Genomic DNA, 21,375 nt, shown 5'->3' with positions numbered 1-21,375 from the left:
TGATTATCTAAGCCAGTCCAGGACAAGCTGTCCTGGACTGGCTTAGCACCGAGCGGTGGTTTGGGGAGGCCACTGAAGCAGCGCTGCTCCGGCAGCCTCCCCTCACGCTCAGGCAGAGAGCAGGTCTTCTCCGTGCCTGCGAACAGCGCTAAGCCCCGCCCCCTTCGCTCCGCCCCCTCCTCCCGGGGGGGGGGGCGGCTTTCTGTAGTTCGCCTCAGGCGGCAAAAGGGGTAGGTTCACTCCTGTACATAGTCCTACGAGGGCTTGATTTTTGTATTTCCAAATGGTACCATTTATTATTCTGTACAATGCAGGGGCGTAACAGGGGGGTGCAGTCGCACCGGAGCCTTAGGAGCCCATAAGCACTGGCATTAGTATTGAGATTGCGTCTTCCATCTGGCCCATAAACCCAGGAGACCCACAGATTACCCTAACCACACTAAATTGGATTAAACTCCGTAGCATCAGGTACATCACTATCAAGAATTTGCTCTAGGGATGAGGTAGGGCCCCCGGACATAAGATTGCACCGGGGCCCACAAGACTTTAGTTATGCCATTGAGAATGGTGTGGAATTGAATAAAAAAATGATGTACCGCCATTTTCTTACCAGTTTTGATCTTATCACCATCTGCCCCGCTACCAATAGGAAAACTTTCCCGCTAAAATTACCTCAGGAAGATGAGCACAGATGACAGTAATGCCATGGCTCACCTTCTGGGGGCCAAGGTTCCCACAACCCAGCATCCCTACATAAAACCTAAGCACACGGCTACCCTTATATATATGTGTCTATGAGTTTTTTACACCATCATTTCTTGCATGTAATGTGAACACGGCCTTATACTGTCTACGCTGTGCAGCCACCTGCTATATTTACATCAAATATTGACCTAGCCTCCCAGGTATCCATACACAGACATGGCAGCTACACCTGACTGTTGCCTGACAACCACTAACAATAGAAATCCACTAACATTGTGTTTGCATTTGCAACGGCAAAAATAAAGCATGAAGAGAGGATTAGATCGCAGGGCACCCTGGGAAATAAGAGTCCCCTGTCCCTCCTCACACACTAATGACGCCCCCTGGAGCCCACAGCTGACACTACATCTCCCAGCATGCCTTTCGCTCAGGTCGTTACTTCCAGATTTGCAGGCGAGCAGCTGGTTCCCGCCCGCTTGGCGTCGTCGTTTCCATGCAATGTCTCCCCTGGTTACTACGCTCGCCAGTATGCTAGAACTTGACTACGTCAGAATGTTGGCGTGTCCAGTGATAAGATGAAAGCGCCTACGCTACGGAGCCTCCGCCTACTGTCTGTGATTGAGGAGAGTGTATTATTTCACCCCCAGTGGTTCATGCGAAGATTATTGGCCGCGCTGTGCCTGTCATGAGTGCTGAGGCTGCGGATCATTAGTTGTATATTATTCTTTAGCCATTTGTCCTAGGAGCAACTGTCTGCATGCAGATGATCCTTAGCGCTGTGTGCTGTGTATAGTGCACGCTCCCTGCCTGCTCTGTGCAGCATTGATTCTGCTGCAATGAGGAATCTCTGCTGCTGCTGCAGGCTGGACCTTGCTGCTTAACCAGTCACCACCCAGCCAGTCATCCCTCCATCAGTCAGCCCTTCCTCCTGCATCCCACCTGTTTGTGGCATAAACTTGGAGCAGCAGTGCCGGGCAGGGCATGCACTGGCACAGGGAGACATTTGCAGCTATGTGGCCATGAAGGAATCCTCGGCTGCACTGCCAGCCCTCCTCTCCCTGCAAGGGCTATCTGGCAGCTAGGGGATTATGGTGGCACTAGATAGCTGCTGTGCTGTCATCAGCTCTGCTCTGCCATAGGGACATCAGGTGCTGCTGACAGCAGAGGCTTCCCTTGTGGAGGAGGAGCAGAGCCCGGGAGAGGACACCCTGCCAGGAGAAGACCTTGTGCCACCCTTCCTCTCTCCCCCCTGTGCACACACAACAGTGTCCTTCTTATATCATGGCGGATAGGACTGCTCCTGGATGCCAGCTGCGCCTGGAGTGGGTATATGGCTACAGGGGGCACCAGTGCCGCAACAACCTGTATTACACAGCCGGCAAGGAAGTGGTGTACTTTGTAGCCGGGGTAGGGGTGGTCTACAACACCCGGGAGCACAGCCAGAAATTCTTCCTTGGCCACAACGATGATATTATCAGGTAAGCAGCTGGCACCATGCATACTGATGGGCATCAGTGGTACCCATAGTCACCCTGCAGAGATTTAGCTAACTGATGACTGAGATGCATAATATCAGGGCACCTGGGTGCCCATCATTGGCACACACCCAAAATCAGGGCCAATAGCCAGGGTGTTTATTATGTTGCACAATGTTTCATTGAAATTTAGAATCATTGTCACTTGTTCTGTGTCACAACTTATTGTCAGTTGTCAGACACCTTGTTCCCACAACTTCAAGACACAGAATTTTCTATTAAGACATCTGTAGCTATGTGTTTATATCAAGTTTTACCCCTGATGATCACAAAATTGGAGGTTTTGTGCCCCCTCTTGTTAATGGAGCAAACACATTGCCACTCCATTCATCTCTAAGGGACTGTCACAGAGTAGTCAAATCTATGACTACTATCAGGATTTTGTCATTGCACTGTGTGGGGGATTTCTAAATTCTTTATTGCTTTGTTTTTTTTACACAGTAAGGGAATATATAAAACAATTCTATTAAAAAAATTGCATCTTGCACAAAGATTGGAGGGGATGTCTACATTCACTCCCTCCATAGACAGGCATCGTGGGTCTGGGTCATGACAACCCAATCTGCTTGATGTGGGACCAAGGCTCAGCTATCACATCCCATCTGCCAACATCTAAATGATTTATTCTTTGGAAGTAGTTTTAGCTTTATGGGATTTTTCCACCTGTGTGTTATTAAATACTTTTTACCCTTAGGAATCACCTTTCCATGGGCAGCGTACATCACTGTCTGTATACTACGTGGTTGCACCACGTGCTCCAGAACTAATACTGTTATATGTGGCACTTCACAAGAGAAATTTTGGTAAAGAAATACAAACTTGATGTTGGCAATATTTCCAAGACCAAACACTAAGCTGGGATCCAGAGTCCAAGTATCATAGTTATCATAGTGCGCCCCCATAGATTACTGTCCTGTATTGTTATTATGTTTTATGGACTGGATACGTGTGTGCGGAGCTGTGGTCCCCTCTATGATGTCCAGGGCTAATGGACAATTCCTCAAAGAGGTGGTCTAAACTAACCGCTCATTTGTGCCTCCTGGGTCCAGCAATGATGTTACAATACGGACACGTGACCACTGTAACCAGTGACTAGCAGACAAGACTGAGGTCACTTTACCATGTGAAAACATCATCATTGGCAGTTAGGGTGCAATACCAGTGGGGGACCCAGGATTAGGCATCTTGGAAGCTGCACAGAGAATCAGTAGTGTGAATATTACTCAATTTGTTATTTTAGAATTCAGAGGTTTTCCCATTAAATTAAAAGGACTTGACAATCTCTTTAAAGCCAATCTAAACAATAGTGTTGCAGTACTGTACAATATTTTTATGCTAGTAAAGTAAGGTTATATTCACATCTGCACAAAAGGCTCCTTTACGATTCAGTTAAAATGGGCAGACAGAATAGTGTACCGTACTGTTTTTACAGGGATATTGCAGGATGTACGATAAGGGGACCTGGTGGGCCATTTGTATTGGAAGTACCGCAAATCTGGCACATCAGTGGCTTTTGTCACACAAAGTTCCAGATTTACTAATAGAGAGTGTAAACTTGTACCACATTTATCACAGTGGCTGATCTTAGGCCCGGTTCACCTCTTGATTCGGGAAAGCAGCACTTTTCTCTCCCGATTTGTCATGTGGAAACTGAGCGGAAACCACACGGACCCCATTATAGTTTATGGGGTCTGCAAGTTTCTTTAGCTAACCGCTTTTACATGCGGTGTAGGTTTCCATTCTGGGGCTCTCCAAGTGGACTCCCCGAACCGAAACCCACGCGCAGATGTGAACCGGATCTTAGATGTTAGAAAACCTTTCACCAACTCCACTAACTTCAGTTTATTTCATCCATCAGTAGTTGGTCCTTCAATTCCATCACATTTGGAATTTCTTCTCTATCCCCAACATAGCTGAACAAAGTACTTTTAGTTTCAGTAGAGTTACTGTCAAGTGGGCGGTCCTAGCCTAGAGAAGAAGAGGGCTTCTTTAGGGCTCGTTCACACGGGGGGGCGGATTTTGACCATATTTTGACTCGGGGAGCCAAGTCAAAATATCGTCAATACCCGCCTGCTATGATGTCGCGGTCGCGGCTTCAAATGAATGGGTCGACGCCGGAGGTTGCGGCTGCCAGGCTCAGCGAGTCGCGGCTTCCGCCTGAAGAAAGGGCAGCTCGCTTCTTTTTTTCTGCTATCAGCAGTTGCCGATAGCGGAAAAAAGAACGCTAGTTGTCTCCATAGACCACCATTGTAAAGGGGCGGATTATGACGTGGATTCCGCTGTCAAAATCCGCCCCTTTGGCCCCGTGTGAACTAGCCCTTAGACTGTCTAATCTATGTTGTATTCCCCAGCTCTGGCCGTAGTCTGGTCATAGCAGCACCTTGGTTAGTGCCGTTTCCTGGCAGCACTTGAGTCCTCGGTTCTAATCCAATGAAGGACAATATCTGCATGGAGTTTGTATGTTCTCCCAGTGTTTGCACAGATTTCTTCTGGTTTCCTCCTATACCCACTAAGACATACTGAAAGGAAATTTATCCTGTGAGCCCTAGAAAGGACAATGTCTGTACTGCGCTACAGGATATGTTGGCACTATACAAGCGCGAGATATAAATGATAACCACACTAGTAAATCTGGGATGTGGTCTTCGCTGCACTTTTTTGAGCCAAAGCCAGAAATGTATTCAATAGGAAAGGGAATTGAAAAGGAAGGACTTGTACTTCTTCCTGCTGGAAGAAGAAATGACATTATCTAATTGGCATAACCGATGCACTTATTCTATTAGTTATATCTATAGTTCGTAATTGCAGATCCGGAAACTTCTAGCCAGTGATTGCTTTGGAAGTTTCAGTGATTGCCAAAATGAATAACCCCTTCCTAGACTGAAGGTCCTCTAATTAGGAGCGGATTGCAGTGCTCCCACCTGTTTGTGACAGTACGTGACAGTCTCAGAAGCCAGAGGAGACTGTGCTAAGTGTGCCCTCAGCAGATGCCTACTCTGCCAACTCATTAGGCTACATTCTGGAGGATTCAGCATTTGGCACCGGAGAACAGGATATGTGCAGATGTTCAGCCTGTCACCATTACATCTTTTTGAATAAACTGTGGTCACATTTCCTTCAGGTACAGTTTTGTAGCCTTGGTTGGTAGTTTTGTACCTTCTTTCTCCTCAGAACAGCTTAAAGGGGTTGTCTGGTATAAAGTAAGAATTAACCCCTAAACTAAACTCCCTCCCCAAGCCTATCTTCTAATTTACTTATATATATATATATATATATATATATATATATATATATATAAAATCTATAACGTGAACAGCCCAGGGACATTTTCTGATAATTCAGTGACGTTCTGTTTCACCGCTTCCGAAATGGAACGGTACTATTACTCTCTTCCCCCCAACCTCATCAATACTTACGTGCCTTCCTGTCTGGTAACGGCTCCTCTCTTCTTCTCGGCAAGTGTTTGTGCAGTCTGGAGGTGCCAGCGACACATGCGCAGTAGGGATGACACTCCATCTCTACTGCGCAGGCCTCACAGGTACTTCCAGTCTGTAAATGCGCTAGAGAGTGGAAGAGAAGCATCTTCAGCCTGCGCACAGTGAAAAGGAGGAGCTGTCTCCGAGGGAGGAAGATAGGTAAGTTAGTTGGGAAGGGCTAGTAGTGGTGGGATAGCTAGGGAGACAGGGAGCAGGGTGTAGCTGAGTGAGGGGGGGGGGGCAGTGAGAGGGAGGTAGTGTGGAAGCTACACAGGAAGCTACCTAAGTAAACAAATGCAGAAGATGCCAGGAGCTCCCAGAAATCCCTGTTAAAGGTATTTGCGTGCACTTATTGAACCATTAATAGCTCTAACAGACTGTCAGGATCTGAGTTATTTATCAAATGGTTGTGTTTTTGAGTGGTAGTCGTCTGGGGATTTGACCTAGTGTCCTGTGGTTCTTTGGTTGATTCTATTGGCCACTGAGCTATTGGAATAGTGGCTGGGTCTCGGCCTCAGTGTCTGCTTGAGCTTGCTTTGTGTCTTGCTGGATGCGGGCTCAGGTCTGTGTAATTGTCATCAACGATCAGGTTTTTCCGGGGTCTGTATTAGGCTGACTGCTGGCTTCAGTCTTCGCTGGTTTTCATGGTTACCAGCTAGGATTCTTGGACCAGTCTGAAGGAGAGTTTTGTTGGACTAGTACGGCTTCTGGAGCTGAATTGGAAGTGATGTGAGTTGTGTTCTGTGTGAGAGTCTGTTTTCCCTCTTAGGGCTCGTTCACACGGAGTAAACGCGGCACGCAATGCGCCGCGTATACGAGTCGTTTGCGCCGCGATTTTGATGGTGCATGTTTGCGGTCGCGTTATCGCCGTGTAAACGCGCGTTAACGTGACCGCAAACATGCACCGTCAAAATTGCGTGCCGCGTTTACTCCGTGTGAACGAGCCCTTACACTCCTACTCAACCCCTGTCCTGCATTTCTGGCTACCTGTCATAGTTTGGTATAAGTGAGTTTGTGTTTTGGGTTCCAGGCTTGTTTGGCCCCTGTCCTGTTATACCTTTTCCTCACTTCTCCTCTCTTTCTCATCTCAGTTCTTGTTTAGTGGTTAGTGGTTGTGCTGTACCTCCAGCACGTCCTATCCTTGGTTGTACTGTTTGCAGCTGCACTTATCTTTTTGCTAGGGGGTGACCGCTTCTAGTTTCCCAGTCCCTAGCCTCTTTCAGCTCTCATCCTACCTGTCTGTAGGTCTTCATGTTTAGAGAGCCAGTAGTTGTCGCGGCCAAGCTTAGCTCGGGTACAGCTGACCAACACCCTCAGGCAGGGCCTAGATAGCCAATGTAGCGTTAGGGACAGTTTTCCTACCCAGTTTCCTTAGTAGTGCAAGCAGCATTCAGTATCATTCAGTATTCAGTATGGTCCAATACAAAGTACCGGTATATGATTCTGTATACCGCAGTGCTTTGCTCTCCAAAGGTAACCATACAAAGTTTTTTTGAGCCAACTAAAATATTTTTTTTGCATTTTTCTAAGTTTGGGATTTTTGTAAAACACAACAAAAACTGTATAAATTTTGTATCACTGTGATTGTACTTCTTTCTTCTTCTTTCGGCGACGCCCTCCGGTCCTGGCTCTTCCCCGGCTTCATCTTCATCTTCTTGCAGCGGTTCAAATCCTATTGGTTGAAATCCAGGGCGCGTTATCAGTAGCGCTCCCTCCGGAGCTACTGCGCACACTCCGGCAGCACTGCCATTGAGAAAAATGGCACCGGAGTGTGCGCAGTAGCTCCAAAGTAGTTCCAAAGGGAACCAATCGGATTTGAACCACCGGAAGAAGATGAAGATGGAGCCGGGGAAGAGCCAGGATCGGAGGGCGTCGCCGAAAGAAGAAGAAAGAAGAGGTAGGCGTGCCAGAAGATGACGTCAGATCGGGCATCACCGCCCAGGGTGCACGTTCAGGTATGATTTACCTATATGATTTTATAGTTTTATTTTGAAACGGGAGGGGGGTTTAAAATAAGATTAGCGGTGCCTGAATAGCCTTTTTAAAGGCTATTCACGCATATGTGGGGCTCATACAGCAAAATTTTGCTGATAGAGCCCCTTTAAATGATGGGCAATATCATGGCTATTTCTATGCACAGAATACAGGAATGTATTCTGCAGATGACACCAGAAGAGCAACCCCAGGAAATGTAAAATACAGCAATGTGAGTAATAGCTGTGTATTAGTAATAATAGAGCATTACGTGGTAACATAGCGGTGGCCATTATTACACTATAATCATCGTGTACTATATGTTCCCTACACACTAGCTGTTATGCAGCTTTCTTGAACAGAGCAACAAATTTCTTATTGTGGAAAACAGAGGCCTGTCCCTTATGGCTGGTTGATGCAATGTTGATGCAGTAATATATTCTTGGTAGACCTACGATATGTTAGGAAGGTGATTATTTTATGGTTGTTTCCATACTTTATATATAAAACATTGCTTATCATTTACATTTAGGGTGTACAGTGAGAAAGTTCCTAACCGATGTGTCAATAGCCATCCATTGCCAGCCCTGCACAACCCCTCTAAGTGTATGCATTTGGAAACTCCAGTGATGTATCTGTCTATATATAGGCAAATATCACTGGCGCATCTACAGGCAAAGTTCTCCTTAAAGGGGTATTCCAATGACGCTTGTTCACTAACCTGTAGGCTGTTGTGCACTCTTCACTTCCTGCGTTTCTAGGCACATAGGTGGGCGAGGTTTCACTTGCACGGGATTGGTTGTATATGAATTACCACAGTGTGAAGCTGATGTAGCAGAGCTGGATTTGAGTCAGTTTGCATTATATACAGAGGTAACTGATGCCCTATCTCAGACCTTATCAGCCAAATTCAATTAAACCGACTGATAAGAGCTCAAAAATCCCAGAGCTCTCTGAGAAGCTCCGCTACTTAAAAGACACAAACAGCTCAGAGCTGCTCCCAGCCCCTCCCTCCCCTCTGAGAGCAGGCAGCTACATCACTTGACAAATGAGCAGATAATCCCAAGGGCCATAGAAACGGAGTGTAAACAATGAAGTGAATAAATTAAGATAGCGGCCAAACAAAGCAGTTTTGATAAAGCAATGCATTCAGGAAAAGTCTTAAATCCACATACACTATCAGTATAGATAGGATCCTTGTGATGGGACAATCCCTTTAAAGGGAGTCTGTCATTGCCTAGATCGTTTTTTAAATAAGTATATCTTTACATAGGCTTTAGAAAGGTTATTCTAGACATACCTGTAATTTCTTGATCCTCGCAGCTGTTTTTGAATTAAATTGCTTTTCTTCATATGCAAATTAATCTTCAGGGAGCGCCGGGGGCGTTATCTCTGTGCCCCAAGCACCCCTGTGTCATCCACCGCCTCCGTTTCTCACTGCCCACTTCTTGAAAGACAATCCCTCCTTCTACACCTCTTCACTGCTTCCGGAGCAGCTAGTTACGTACAGCGTGATTAAAATCTCGCACATGCGCTGTACGTGACTAGCTGCTCTGACAGCAGTGAAGAGGTGTAGAAGGAGGGATTGTCTTTCAAGAAGGGGGCGATGAGAAACTGAGGATGACGAAGGGGTGCTCGAGGCACAGGGATAACGCCCCCGGTGCTCCCTGAAGATTAATTTGCATGTGAATAAAACCGGGTTAATTAAAAAATGGCTGCGAGAATCAAGAAATGGAAGGCAGGGAGTAAAAAATGAAAGTCCAAAAAGGAAAAATTACAGGGACCTTTCTTATGAAATTCAAATCCGCTAATAAAGCTCTGCACTGGAGTTGTGCAACCCAGTAGGAAGATCCTATACCAGGGGTGGGCAATTAATTTTCCCATGGGGCCGCATAAAAAATTGAAACTATGCTAGAGGGCCGCACCACGGCAAATTTAGCTCCACCCACTTCTACGTTGACTACGCCCATTCTCAATCATCTTTCCATGCGCCCCCACAAAGTATTATCCTCCTACAGTCTCCTGTACATTATATGCCCCACATTTTAATGTCCCCTTCCAACTGCCCCACAGTATTAAGTCCCTCTCCTGGTGCCCCAGTTTAAACTGGTGGAAACTAGAGGGGACATGAAGCTGGAGCAGTTGGAGGGGGACACTAAACAGTGGGGGTAGTTGGAGGGGGCAATAAATTGACAGCTGGAGCGGGACATGAAACTGGGGGCAACTAGAGGGGGACATTAAAATCGGGAGGCTGGAAGCAGACATTAAACTGTAGGTGTAGCTGGAGGGTGACATTAAACTGGGGGCAACTAGAGGCAGACAGGTCCCCCTCCAGCTTCCTTCACGGTTTAATGCCCCCTCCAGTTGTCCCCATTTTAATGTCCCCCAAGTCTAAGTGCCCTCTTCATCTACCCCCAGTTTTATGTCCCCCCCTCCATGTCTCCCTCAGTTTCATATCCCCCTTCATTTGCCCCAGTTTCATGTCCCCCCCTCCATCTGCCATCTCTGCCCTAGTATAACATTCCCCTTCCATCTCTGACCCTAGGTTACTGAGACACAGACAGACAGACACATATAGACACACACACATAAAGACAGACACATATAGACACACACACACATACAGACAGACACACATAGATACACACACATACAGACAGACACATACACACACATACAGACAGACACACACACTCACACACACACACACTCTCCACCCTGCATCTCACATTCCCCAGTACCTTATGACACACACCACATGTCTCCATCTTCCTGCACTGTTCTGCCAGCACTAAGACACGCCCCCTAGACACGCCTCCCTAGACAAGCTGTGCGGACCGGTCTGAATCAGTCAGAGGGCCGGATATGGCCCGGGGGCCGTGCTTTGCCCAGGTCTGTCCTATACTATAAGGATTGGACTGTAATTGGGGATAAAGGGAATTCACAATAGGATGTATTATTATAGTGCAATTTTTTTTTTATTTTCTTTTATGTTGATTGTGAGCCCCATATAGGGATCACAATGTACATTGTTTTTCCTATCAGTATGTCTTTGTAGAATGGGACAAAATCCACGCAAACACGGGAAGAACATACAAACTTGCAGATATTGTTCCTGGGTTATTCGAGCCCAGGACTCCAGCACTGCAGTGCTAACCACTGAGCCACCGTGTTGCCCCTATTATTGTGCGATATTGATGACCTAAAAGTAAGCAGAATTTGATCCACAAATAGTCAATGTCAGTCCGCACATGACCTTTATGTAACATTTATTAGGGCTCACCAAGTGATAAAGTAATTGGTAGTGTAATAAAGCTTAATGGTGGCACGCAGTACGGTCTAGTCTGGAAACCCAGTGTGAGCCCGGCACATACCTCAGCGAGCCTCTGTGTCAAGCCGCTTTAATGTCTGCCAATTGACCTTTCATCTGTATGACTTCCTTTCTTTCTGCTGCCACAAATGGCTAGGCTCCGATGCACCTCATTACATCACTGAACAATTTTGCACCATGAGATGCACAGCCCATGTATTCAATTATAAAGTATACTCAGTAGGAAATATGGAAGATTTGCAATCTGAATTATTTATTTGCAATCTGTTACTATTTATTTCCTCTCCATTTCCAAATGTATTTGTTTGTTTTCAATTACATTTTTTGGATTTTTTGAACAAAACACATTAGACAATAATCATTAACCCTGAGTAAGTCCCATCAGCGAGAGTGGGTGAAGAAAAAAATATAGAGGTGTTGGGAAGAAGTCAGGGGACAAGGAATAAAGAAACTCAGCAGTAGTAGTACTAAAGGAAGCGGTAACAGTTTAGGTTGGGTTCACACTACCGTCTTAGGATGAGAGCAACGGACATAATGGGGTGGGAAGAAGGCAGGGGACAAGGAATAAAGAAATTCAGCAGTAGTAGTACTAACGGAAGTGGTAACAGTTTAGGATGGGTTCACACTACCATCTTAGGATGAGAGCAACGGACATAAGGGGGTGGGAATAAGGCAGGGGACAAGGAATAAAGAAACTCAGCATTAGTAGTAGTACTAAAGGAGGCAGTAACAGTTTAGGGTGGGTTTACACTACCATCATAGGATGAGAGCAACGGACATTAACGGTAGTAGAGTGACTGACGCAGGGCGACCCTCCACTTTCTGGTGTCCATCTGCATTCACCCTCATGTAAAAAAATATGAAGACTTTTTCCATCATGTTTTTCCTTTTTTATGGAAGAAAACGAAGCAGTATGTGCAGGACTTTTTCTTCTGTTACAAAATTAAACAAACATGATGGAAGAAAGCTTCTGTCATATTAGGGCCGGTTCACACATGCTAATGTGTTCCGTCCGGAAGGAGTCCGCATGAGGACCCTCCCGGATGGAATACAAGCGCAACTGCAAGCGCTTTGCAGTTCAAGCGCACCGGCCCCATAGACTATAATGGGGTCCATGGGCTTGCCGCGCACTGCCCGCTTGAACAATTAGTTCACCCCATTATAGTCTATGGGGCCCGTGCACTTGAACTGCACAGCGCTTGTATTACGTCCGGGAGGGTCCTCATGCTGACTCCTTCCAGACGGAACACATCAGCATGTGTGAACCGGGCATAAGATGGAGTTGGCCCCATCTGCACCACTTACTCTACTACTGTTCGTTATTGTCCGTTACTCTCATCTTATGACGGATGAGATCAGCAGATGTTCATAACGGTACTGTGAACGTCCCCTTAGATAATCTGAGTTTAAGGTGTTTTCCCACTCAGGACATTTATGGCATATTGACAAGATATGCTATAAATGTCCCATAGATGCTGGTTCCACTCCAGGGACTTGCATCTGTCTTAAAGAAGACCTTTTACCACCTCCACCAGTTTAGGTTCTTAGCATCTATTAATAGGCGCAGCTCCACTGATTCCAGCACAGTTTAATTTTTTTTCTAGCTCCTACCATTCCCAAGCAACAATCTCAGGTAGTTTTGGTACTTGATGTACTATTTAAAGGTTGTCCAGGCTAAAATATTATTTATTAATTTGGCAGGGGTAGGTGACTTTTTTCTAAACCAAAACAAAACACATACTCACCTGTCCCTGGTGCTTCAGTGTCCTCCCAGCGCAGTCCAGTCCTACTGTCCTCTTTTGCGAAAGTCCTCACCGCCTGTGATGTCCCAGGCTCCTCCTAAGGCCAATCAGCCGCCTCAACGATCACATGCGGTGGGGACTTCTGACAGAAGAAAACAATGGCGCTGCAGGACCGAACAATGCTAGGAGGAAGTGGAGTAGCGGGAGATGTGAGTATTTTTTTTATCACCTTCCCCAGACTAATTAAAAAATTTTATTTTACCATGGACAACCCATTTAAGCTCTGTACTGTCAGATGTCAGGCAGGGGGTGTGATTCAGAGCCAGTGTCAGAGCTCAGAATCACACCCCTTGGCTGCTCCTATCTGACACTGCATAGAGTGTAAATAGCATATCAGGCACCAAGACTAACAGCACTGATTGCTCGGGAATGGTGGGGGCTAGAGGAAAAATTCCAATTGTACCAGAATCAATAGAGCAGAGACTATTGAATGGTACACAGACCTTAATTGTTGGAGGTGGTGAAAGATCCTCTTTAAGAATGGGGATCCCCAACTTCTGTCTTGCATCTGCAGTGATTGGAAAGTATGCCCTCCATTTTCGTCTCTTCATTTACTATTATGGGACTTACAAGGATACCAAGACTCCCTGTTGCTTTTATATCTCCCATAAACTACACTGGAGGAGCTATTTCTATGCCAAGACATTCATAGATCCTGAGGGACCTAGTGGCTGGATGTATTGTAGAATATATCAATTATCATGCTGTAAATGCCTTGGAAACATACTTCTAACAAATGGTCCATTGACAGTCTTGTGACACTAAAGGTTCATGTATCTTCTTATAAAACAGTATAGTGCACAGATTATTGTTCAACGGAAAAAAACTGAAAAGAAAAAAAAATGACAATTTTTCTTAATTGTGACCCTCACCCACAATCCCTCTTTTCTCCCATGTTTAACATGTGCCTTTGATGCCTAACTATGGCATCCATCATCCATGGAGATTCATATTAAAGTGTATCCTACACGGTTGTTAGGGAATAGCCAGATGATAATTCCCCAGAAGCTGCTAGCGAACCCTGGAGGAAGGGGCACAAGGGACAGTGAGCCCTAAGCTGAAGCCCCCAACTGTCCCTTCCTATTTCCAGGCCCTATCACGTAATAGGTGGCAACCACGAAGACTTCCTGTATAAGTGATACACAAAACGCAGACAAGACGAACAACCACAAAGGGAGGTCAGCTAGCCAGGGTTCGGTAACAGTAGAGCAATGCACTGCCAAATCGGAGTCCAAAAGAATAGTCAGTAGGGAAGCCAGAGGTCAAGGATTAGAATACAAGTAAAGAAACAGCAAGAGAAGCCAGCAAGCACGAGGCAATAACAGGCACCAGTGTGAATGTGAGCCAAGACTAAATAGGGGAGGATGAACCCGCCCTGGACCTGACAGGAAGGCAGGCTGTCAATCACAGGGCCAGACAAAATTTAACCACTTATTGGACAGAGGCAACAAGGGCAGAAGAGGGGTGTGGTGCAAATACAATCACAGAACTAGAGCCGAGTTCACACCATGCAACTAAAAACTTTAAGCAAATTATCAAACTGCACATGCCTCCAGCACTGCAGTACGCGAGCAGAGGGTGGCGCAGAGACCTGAACAGGCAGACATGTTACAACAGTATACAATTTTTACTTGAATAGTCATGTGGGTGGTCCTAGCTTTGGGAATAGTCATGCAGCCCTGGCATTACAAGGCAGCTCATGTATTATCCAGTTGTGTATTGTATAGACAAGACTGAGGCCCACTCTTGGTTGTAAGCCCTCTGTAAAGGGGTTCCTGTTGGAGAAAGGTTGGGGAGGGTTTACAGTACAGGTCACGTCCTTGGTTAATGGACATCTAGCGGACACTTGACTCCTCCATAGCATATAATGTGTGAGTCATTAAAACCTAATTTTCCCTGTTATGACAGTGGTATGATCAACAACATAGGGGTGTTTAGGCGTTTACCCATCACCTATGGTTAGCAGTTTGGGTCACTGACAGTTCTCCTTTAGTTCAGACGGGTATTGCCAGGCCCTGAACCTCCACTTGCAGTGGTGGACCGTGTAACATCCGGAGAGCCATACATCATGTAAGCCTGCATTAGATCATATTTATAAGCCTATGAATGGCTTAAAAAGGGAATTTACATGTTTGTGTTCGACTTGTGCTGTTCATATTCTTTGGAGAAAGTCTATTAATTTTTTGCTGTTCTGGCACCAGTCCCATATTTCAGCTTGTGAATATGTTAAACATATTATTTCATAAAAGTATTACCAGCTGTCTTCTCTGACACATCTTTCTGCAGCCAGCTAGTTCTCAAGCCACTTCTCATTGGGTGTATTGGACCCTATACACCTCCCAAAATGGAATTGGATGATATATGGAATTTGGAAAAACCTTTCATTAAAAACAAATATATTTGGATTTATGTGGATCCAGTCTGATCCATGTAAATAACCCCATCAAACTTTTGGTGTATTTTTAGATGCAAGATGTATCCTAACCCACGCAAGCTGCATAATGAGTGTAAAACAGTTAAAAAGGGTGTAAGCCAAGTATGCCATTTTTTTTCTTTACTATGGCCTTATCCACACATCCGCATTTCGTGCATGTATGTTTTCAGGGACACTATATGTCAAGTCAATGACTTTATTCAGACAATAGTTTTTTGGGGGGGAGGGGGTGGTTGGACCAATGGAAGCAACTCCATTTTTTCACGGGTGCTGTACCATCACAAATGCATCACTTCACGGTGGCAGGATGGCTCAGTGGTTAGCTTTGCAGCACTGGAGTCTTGGGTTCAAATCATGCCAGGGACAACATCTGCAAAGAATTTCTATATTTGTTTTGTGTTTGCATGGGTTTCCTTGCACACTCTAAAAGACATACTGATAGGGAAAAAAAATGCACCGCATCATTGAAAATCTATAGGTCTGTGAAAAAAACAGATAACGTCTGTGTGTGGTTTGAATGCTTGTTTATTCCTAACTTCCCATAAACATATACAAACCGTGTGGACAAGTGTTTTCAGTGGGGATAGATGAATAAACCATAGGGGTATCTTGGTGCAGGTTTTTCATCTGGACCCAGAAGCTGTGCTATGCTACAGTAGTATGCTCGGGCTTTTGCTGCTTGTGTATTTTAACACAAGTAGTGACCACCTAGAGCCCCAGAAATGATAATGCCCCCTTAGTGCCCACTACGGTATAATGTCAGCTTTATTAGGGTGCGTTCGCCCTAACGCGGCATATACGATCTTAACTCCCATTGAAATCAATGGGAGCGTATACAGGGCGCAAACTCTCACACGCCGTATACGTGCCACATCACGCGGCACGTTACATCGTGTGAACGCACCCTTAGTGTGCTACACGTGGTACAAGGCCCCCTTATTGTTTCCCATGTGGATTAATGCCCCTTCAGTGCCTCCCACATAATGTCCCTTTAGTGCACCTACACAGTATAGCTTCATCCAGGATGTTTTCCATCTCTCCCAAAAGCCCGGGAAGTCTCTCTTTTATTGTGGCCCTCTAGAATATTGGGGAAAATTGGCATGTATGGAATAAATTGACAACTTGATGCTACCGGTTGTGTGTGTGCCCCTACACAGTGTAACATCGTCCATCCTGTGCTGCCAATGTCAGACTTTGTATGGGCACATCCCATAGACAAGGAGAATGGTAATTTATTTGTGACTTCCAAGGAGAAATAACGGAGAAACAGCACAACGCAGAGTTATAAGAGAAGATGCTCCAGAATTGTTATATTATGGGGAACAGACATATTTAGTACAATAGAAAAATATGAGTCTTTTTTTTTTTTAAATTATGCCATTCCAATAAACAATAAAATCCGCTACAACATCTTAGGAAATAAAGAAAGCAGGGCAAGCAACGCGAAATATAACTGGCATAGAAAAAATCTATAGAGATAAGGAAAGGGGTGACAGATATTATGGATGGACAAGTCCAACCACTTCATCATACACAACTACTAACAGCCAAACCCCTGCTTATAATTCGTCGCTGACCCGCTACCCGAACCACCCCAACTCCAGGAATATATCCACTAATGTCAGGTCTTCCACAATGTCTAACGCTACTATGCAACATATGAGGATTGTTCATTATCAGGTATTCCGTTGTTTGCCAGGGAGAAATGCTATTAATAATATATATATGTAGAGTAGTGTATACCCGTACTGACTATATATAAATGATGGATAAACCATTGATTTTTGTTGCCAGCAGAAAATCTCCATAATAGTAGAATATCATTGGAGCCTCAACATCTTGCACGTCGTGTTTTATGCCTTGTTTATTAGTGAGGCAGATAATTGAAAGTCATTACCGCGGCGCGGCCGATGTGATTTATGTGACATTTCTCCATCCATTTTTGAAATTTCTTTTTGTGTGTAAGATGAATAATTGAGGATAAAAGCAATCGGTTTTATCGGAGCAGCAGCTATAATGTAGGGAAGAGCTACATGTCTATAAATAGCAGCCAGTGATTTAGTCTGACACAGCGCTCATAAATTTAGTGTGGCAAAGTTCTTACAGCTAGAATTCGTTCAGATCTAAGCTCGGAAAATCCAGTTTGTCTGCCATTGTTTGCTTGTCTATTATGAAGATGCCTCTCAATTCTATTTCTGACAGCGAGGATCATTGTGCGAGTCTATTAGCTTCTTATCTGTAGCGGTAGTCATGGTTCTACATAAACATGACCTATGGTGACAGGTCCGCTACCACACAACCACAACCGGCAAGGGCTGAAGGAGTGAAAGTAATAAAAATATCAAGTGAAAGTAATAAAAATGTCAAATATGTATTTTCTGCTAGAGAGGAAACTAATGTATTATTGGCGATAATTCACACCTTGTAATTTTCTAAGAATTGTTATGTAATGTGTAAAGTGTGCTTATTTCTCACAGCTACCGGTAGTTAATAAGACCACATAATAATATTGTTTATCGCAGCCTATTATATACACTATATGGAAAAAAATCTATGCCCCACATAGAGCTCACAATGTACATTTTTCCCTATCAGTATGTCTTTGTGGAATATGGGATGGAAATCCATACAAACATGGGGAGATGGTTTTTTGCCCTTGGCGGGATTTGAACACCAGGACCCAGCACTGCAAGACTGAGCCACTGTGTGCCCCCCCCCCCATCTCCAGGAATTCTAAATCCAATGGCATTAATGTGGAATTGGTTCCCACATTGCAGCTTCTACTTCTGAAAAGGCTGTCTATAAGATTTTGGAGGGAACCTATAGAAATTTTTGCCAATTCAATAAGGAGATTATTTGTGAGGTCAGACACCGATGTTGGAAGACGGCCTTGCTCACAATCTCCATTCTAGTTCATCCCGAAGGTCGAGGTCAGGGCTCTGGATGGTCAGTCAAGTTCTTTCACACCAAAGTCACCCAACTATTAATTTATGGACTTTGCTTTGTACACTGGGGCTGTTAGTAAATTGCAATAGGAGCAATTCGCCAGTAGCTGCTAGAAACCCTGGAGGAAGGGGCACAAGAGACAGTGAGCCCTGGTCTGAAGCCCCCCACTGTCCCTTCCTGCTTACGTAGTCCTATCCTATGTAATAGGCGGCAACTTGGAGACGGCTCCTTCCTATATATGTGAAACACAAAACGCAGACAAGACAAACAACAACAAAGGGAGGTCAGTAAGCCAAGGGTTCGGTAACAGTCGAGCAAGGCAGTGTCAAAATCGATATCCAAAAGAGTAGTCAATAGGGAAATCCAGAGGTCAAGAATCAGAATACAAGAATAAACAATTAGAGAAAAGCCAGCATGCACAAGGCAATAACAAGCACCGATGTGAATGTGAGCCAAGAATAAATAGGGAGGAAAAACCCACCCTGGAGTTGATAGGTGGATAGGCTGTCAATCACAGCGCAAGGCTATTCTTAACCACTTCATGAACAGAGGCAAACAAGAGCAGAAGACAGGTGTGGTGGAAATTCAATTACAGAACTAGAGCCGTATTCACACATCACAACCAAAAACTCTAAGCAAGGAATTAAACTGCACACACCTCCTGTACCGCAGCATACGAGCAGAGGGTGGCGCAGTTAACCGAACAGGCAGAGATGTTACAGGGGCACAGCTATACTGGAAGAGAAAAGGGCCTTCCCCAAACTGTTCCCACAATATAGGAAGCACACAATTATCTAAAATGTCTTGGTATGCTGAAGCCTTCAGAATGATCTTCACTCCAATTGAGGGGCTTAGTCCAACTCCTGAAGCTCAACCCCATAGCATTGTATCTTCTCTACCAAATTGTACAGTTGGTGCAATGCAGTGCAGATGCAACTCCAAGAGAATGGCACTCCCAAAAAAATGGACATTGTCCTTAAGGGAGCCATCTGTACAGGATGACACTAGTGAATTCTCCACAACAATAAGAGTTGTCTACCGGTAGAGTAGTCCACCCTTTTACAGGAGTGACGCAAAAATGTGCGTGACTATAACGAGCAGCACCTGTGTGCTCATCACATGACCATGGACCGTAAATCACATGACCATGGTCAGAGTTTTATCCACTAGAAGTAACAGAATCAATGACAGAAAGCCGAAATCTAGAAAACCGCGAGGAATGGATACAGAAAGTATATTGGAAAATAGTATATCTTTTATTGTACATTTGTTTTTCAGTATTGGTCTGAAAGTGGCCAAACCCTTTAATGACAGCATTGACAACTAATATGCACTATGTGCTGCACTGAGTGCCCAACTGTGCTACTTTATGTATATCTTTTTATTGTACACTTGTTTGTCAATATTTGTCTGAAAGTGGCCAACCCCTTTAATGAAAGCATTGACAACTAATATGCACTATGTGCTGCACTGAGGGCCCAACTGTGCTACTTTATGGCTAATTTGCTGTGGATGCAAAATGTTTCCACTTATCAATAATACCACTTACATTGTATGGCGGAATATCTAGAAGTTACTACATTTCCCAAAATGACTTGTTGCAGCGATGACATCTTATTACTCTACCCTCGCTGGAATTAAGTGAGCTCTTCAGAATGTCCCATTCTGTCTCAAGTGCAACTGCATTGCTAGTGTTGGATCTTATATACCTGTGACAATGGGACTGAATGAAACTGATTAAAAGGTGTGTCCCAATACTGTTCTCCTAATAGTACAGAGGGCTATACCTTTCTAAATTCTTTGGCATCACATGGCTGTGCAGTTTGGACTATTATATTCTATCGGCACTGCTGCAAAATCTGTGCTTTAGCTTTTATAGAGGTCCCAGTGATCTGTACCCGTCTTAGAAAACATTTCTACAAAAAAGTATCCTTCAAGGGTCAGTGACAGTTTGGCAGCGATTTCATTTGTCGTGTTAACCTTCCATTTATGGTGCGGTCATTATAATAGTGTTATAAGGGTCAGTGGGACATGTTGGCTAATGTGGATACTGGCTACTACTGCTATTGGTGTCACAGATATGAGAGCACTTTCATCGTTACCGTCAATGGCGTATAATGGAATGGAGCCCCATACAGAGATCAAATTAGGCTTCCATCTGGATAACTTCCACCACCATTTTGCTATGGTAAAACCACAGTGAATCTACATGTATTATGTAACATCCGCATCTGTTCTGACTTCTGCACTATCTTCCGGCCATAGGATAGAGCGTAGGAGGCATGGCCGGCTATGATTTTATGCTTTTAGGTTTCTTGTTGTCATCTGCAGCCGATGTGCCATGTATGAACCTGCTGTATAGTTCGGATTTTGCTCAGGGTGGTAGGGTGGCCATTAGGTCGGTTCTTTATCATCTTCTTTTCTAACAATGCAATTCCTTCTAAAAGCTGGTGATCGAACTCTTATGAAAGCAAATATACATGTATTTAATTATACAATATGAATACTTGTATAATATAATGAAAAATAATCATTTTATTTTGAAGCCTGAGTTGGCAATTTTTGTTCCCAACTCCAACTCGATCAAAAATTGGTTCTGACTCCAACTCCACAGCTTTGCTTGCCTGCCATTATCTACGGGTATTAGTTAAAACAGGGCTGAGCCCCCACTCTCCAGGGGCCCCATGGCAGACGCATATAGTCCCCCTATACCGCAAAAGCTCTTGGTCACAGTCGTGAGGACACCTGAATAATTTGCGTATAAAACATGTTCTATTACATGAATAGATTTTTGGTTCTCCCCTTAAAAATGTCCATTCAGAAAATACTGTGAAATTGCGGTGTGTGAACTTAGCCTAAGCCTGCCGTCATACAGTATAAGTGCAGTTATGAGAATGCTAGCGCTTAGTAGATACCAGTTATACAGCTATGGCAAGGGTGATGGCTGACAGACAGTAAATTCACCGCTTTAATTCAGGGTACGCTGCTCCCAAGCCGTAGATGTGACTGTGGATGATTATGTGTAATGTCAGGCGCTCACCCTATGTATAATTCTTCTATTTTCCGAGTCCTGCCCTAGATTTGCTGTTTGCCTGTACAACAAGCATGATCCTGACATCCTAAATTAGAGGTTAGACACATGATATCTGTGATTAATTAGAGGCCATAACGA

At 44.6% G+C, this 21,375-nt stretch overlaps 1 protein-coding gene across 4 annotated transcripts in view; it reads left to right on the top strand.

Moving 5' to 3' along the window:
• The first annotated feature begins 1,600 nt into the window (after positions 1-1,600).
• The window catches only part of EML6 (EMAP like 6), a 136,582-nt gene continuing 116,807 nt past the window's right edge, over positions 1,601-21,375 (top strand). For all 4 annotated transcript variants that reach the window (XM_075267529.1, XM_075267528.1, XM_075267531.1 and 1 more), the window contains exon 1: positions 1,601-2,183. In XM_075267529.1, the coding sequence (XP_075123630.1) occupies positions 1,987-2,183 (197 nt within the window). In that variant the 5' untranslated portion in view covers positions 1,601-1,986. The remainder of the gene's footprint in view (positions 2,184-21,375) is intronic.

Source organism: Leptodactylus fuscus, chromosome 3, assembly GCF_031893055.1.
Source record: "Leptodactylus fuscus isolate aLepFus1 chromosome 3, aLepFus1.hap2, whole genome shotgun sequence".
Classification (NCBI taxonomy): Eukaryota; Metazoa; Chordata; class Amphibia; order Anura; family Leptodactylidae; genus Leptodactylus; species Leptodactylus fuscus.
The sequence above is the reverse complement of the archived record's forward strand: the minus strand, read 5'-3'. Positions and strand labels throughout refer to the sequence as shown.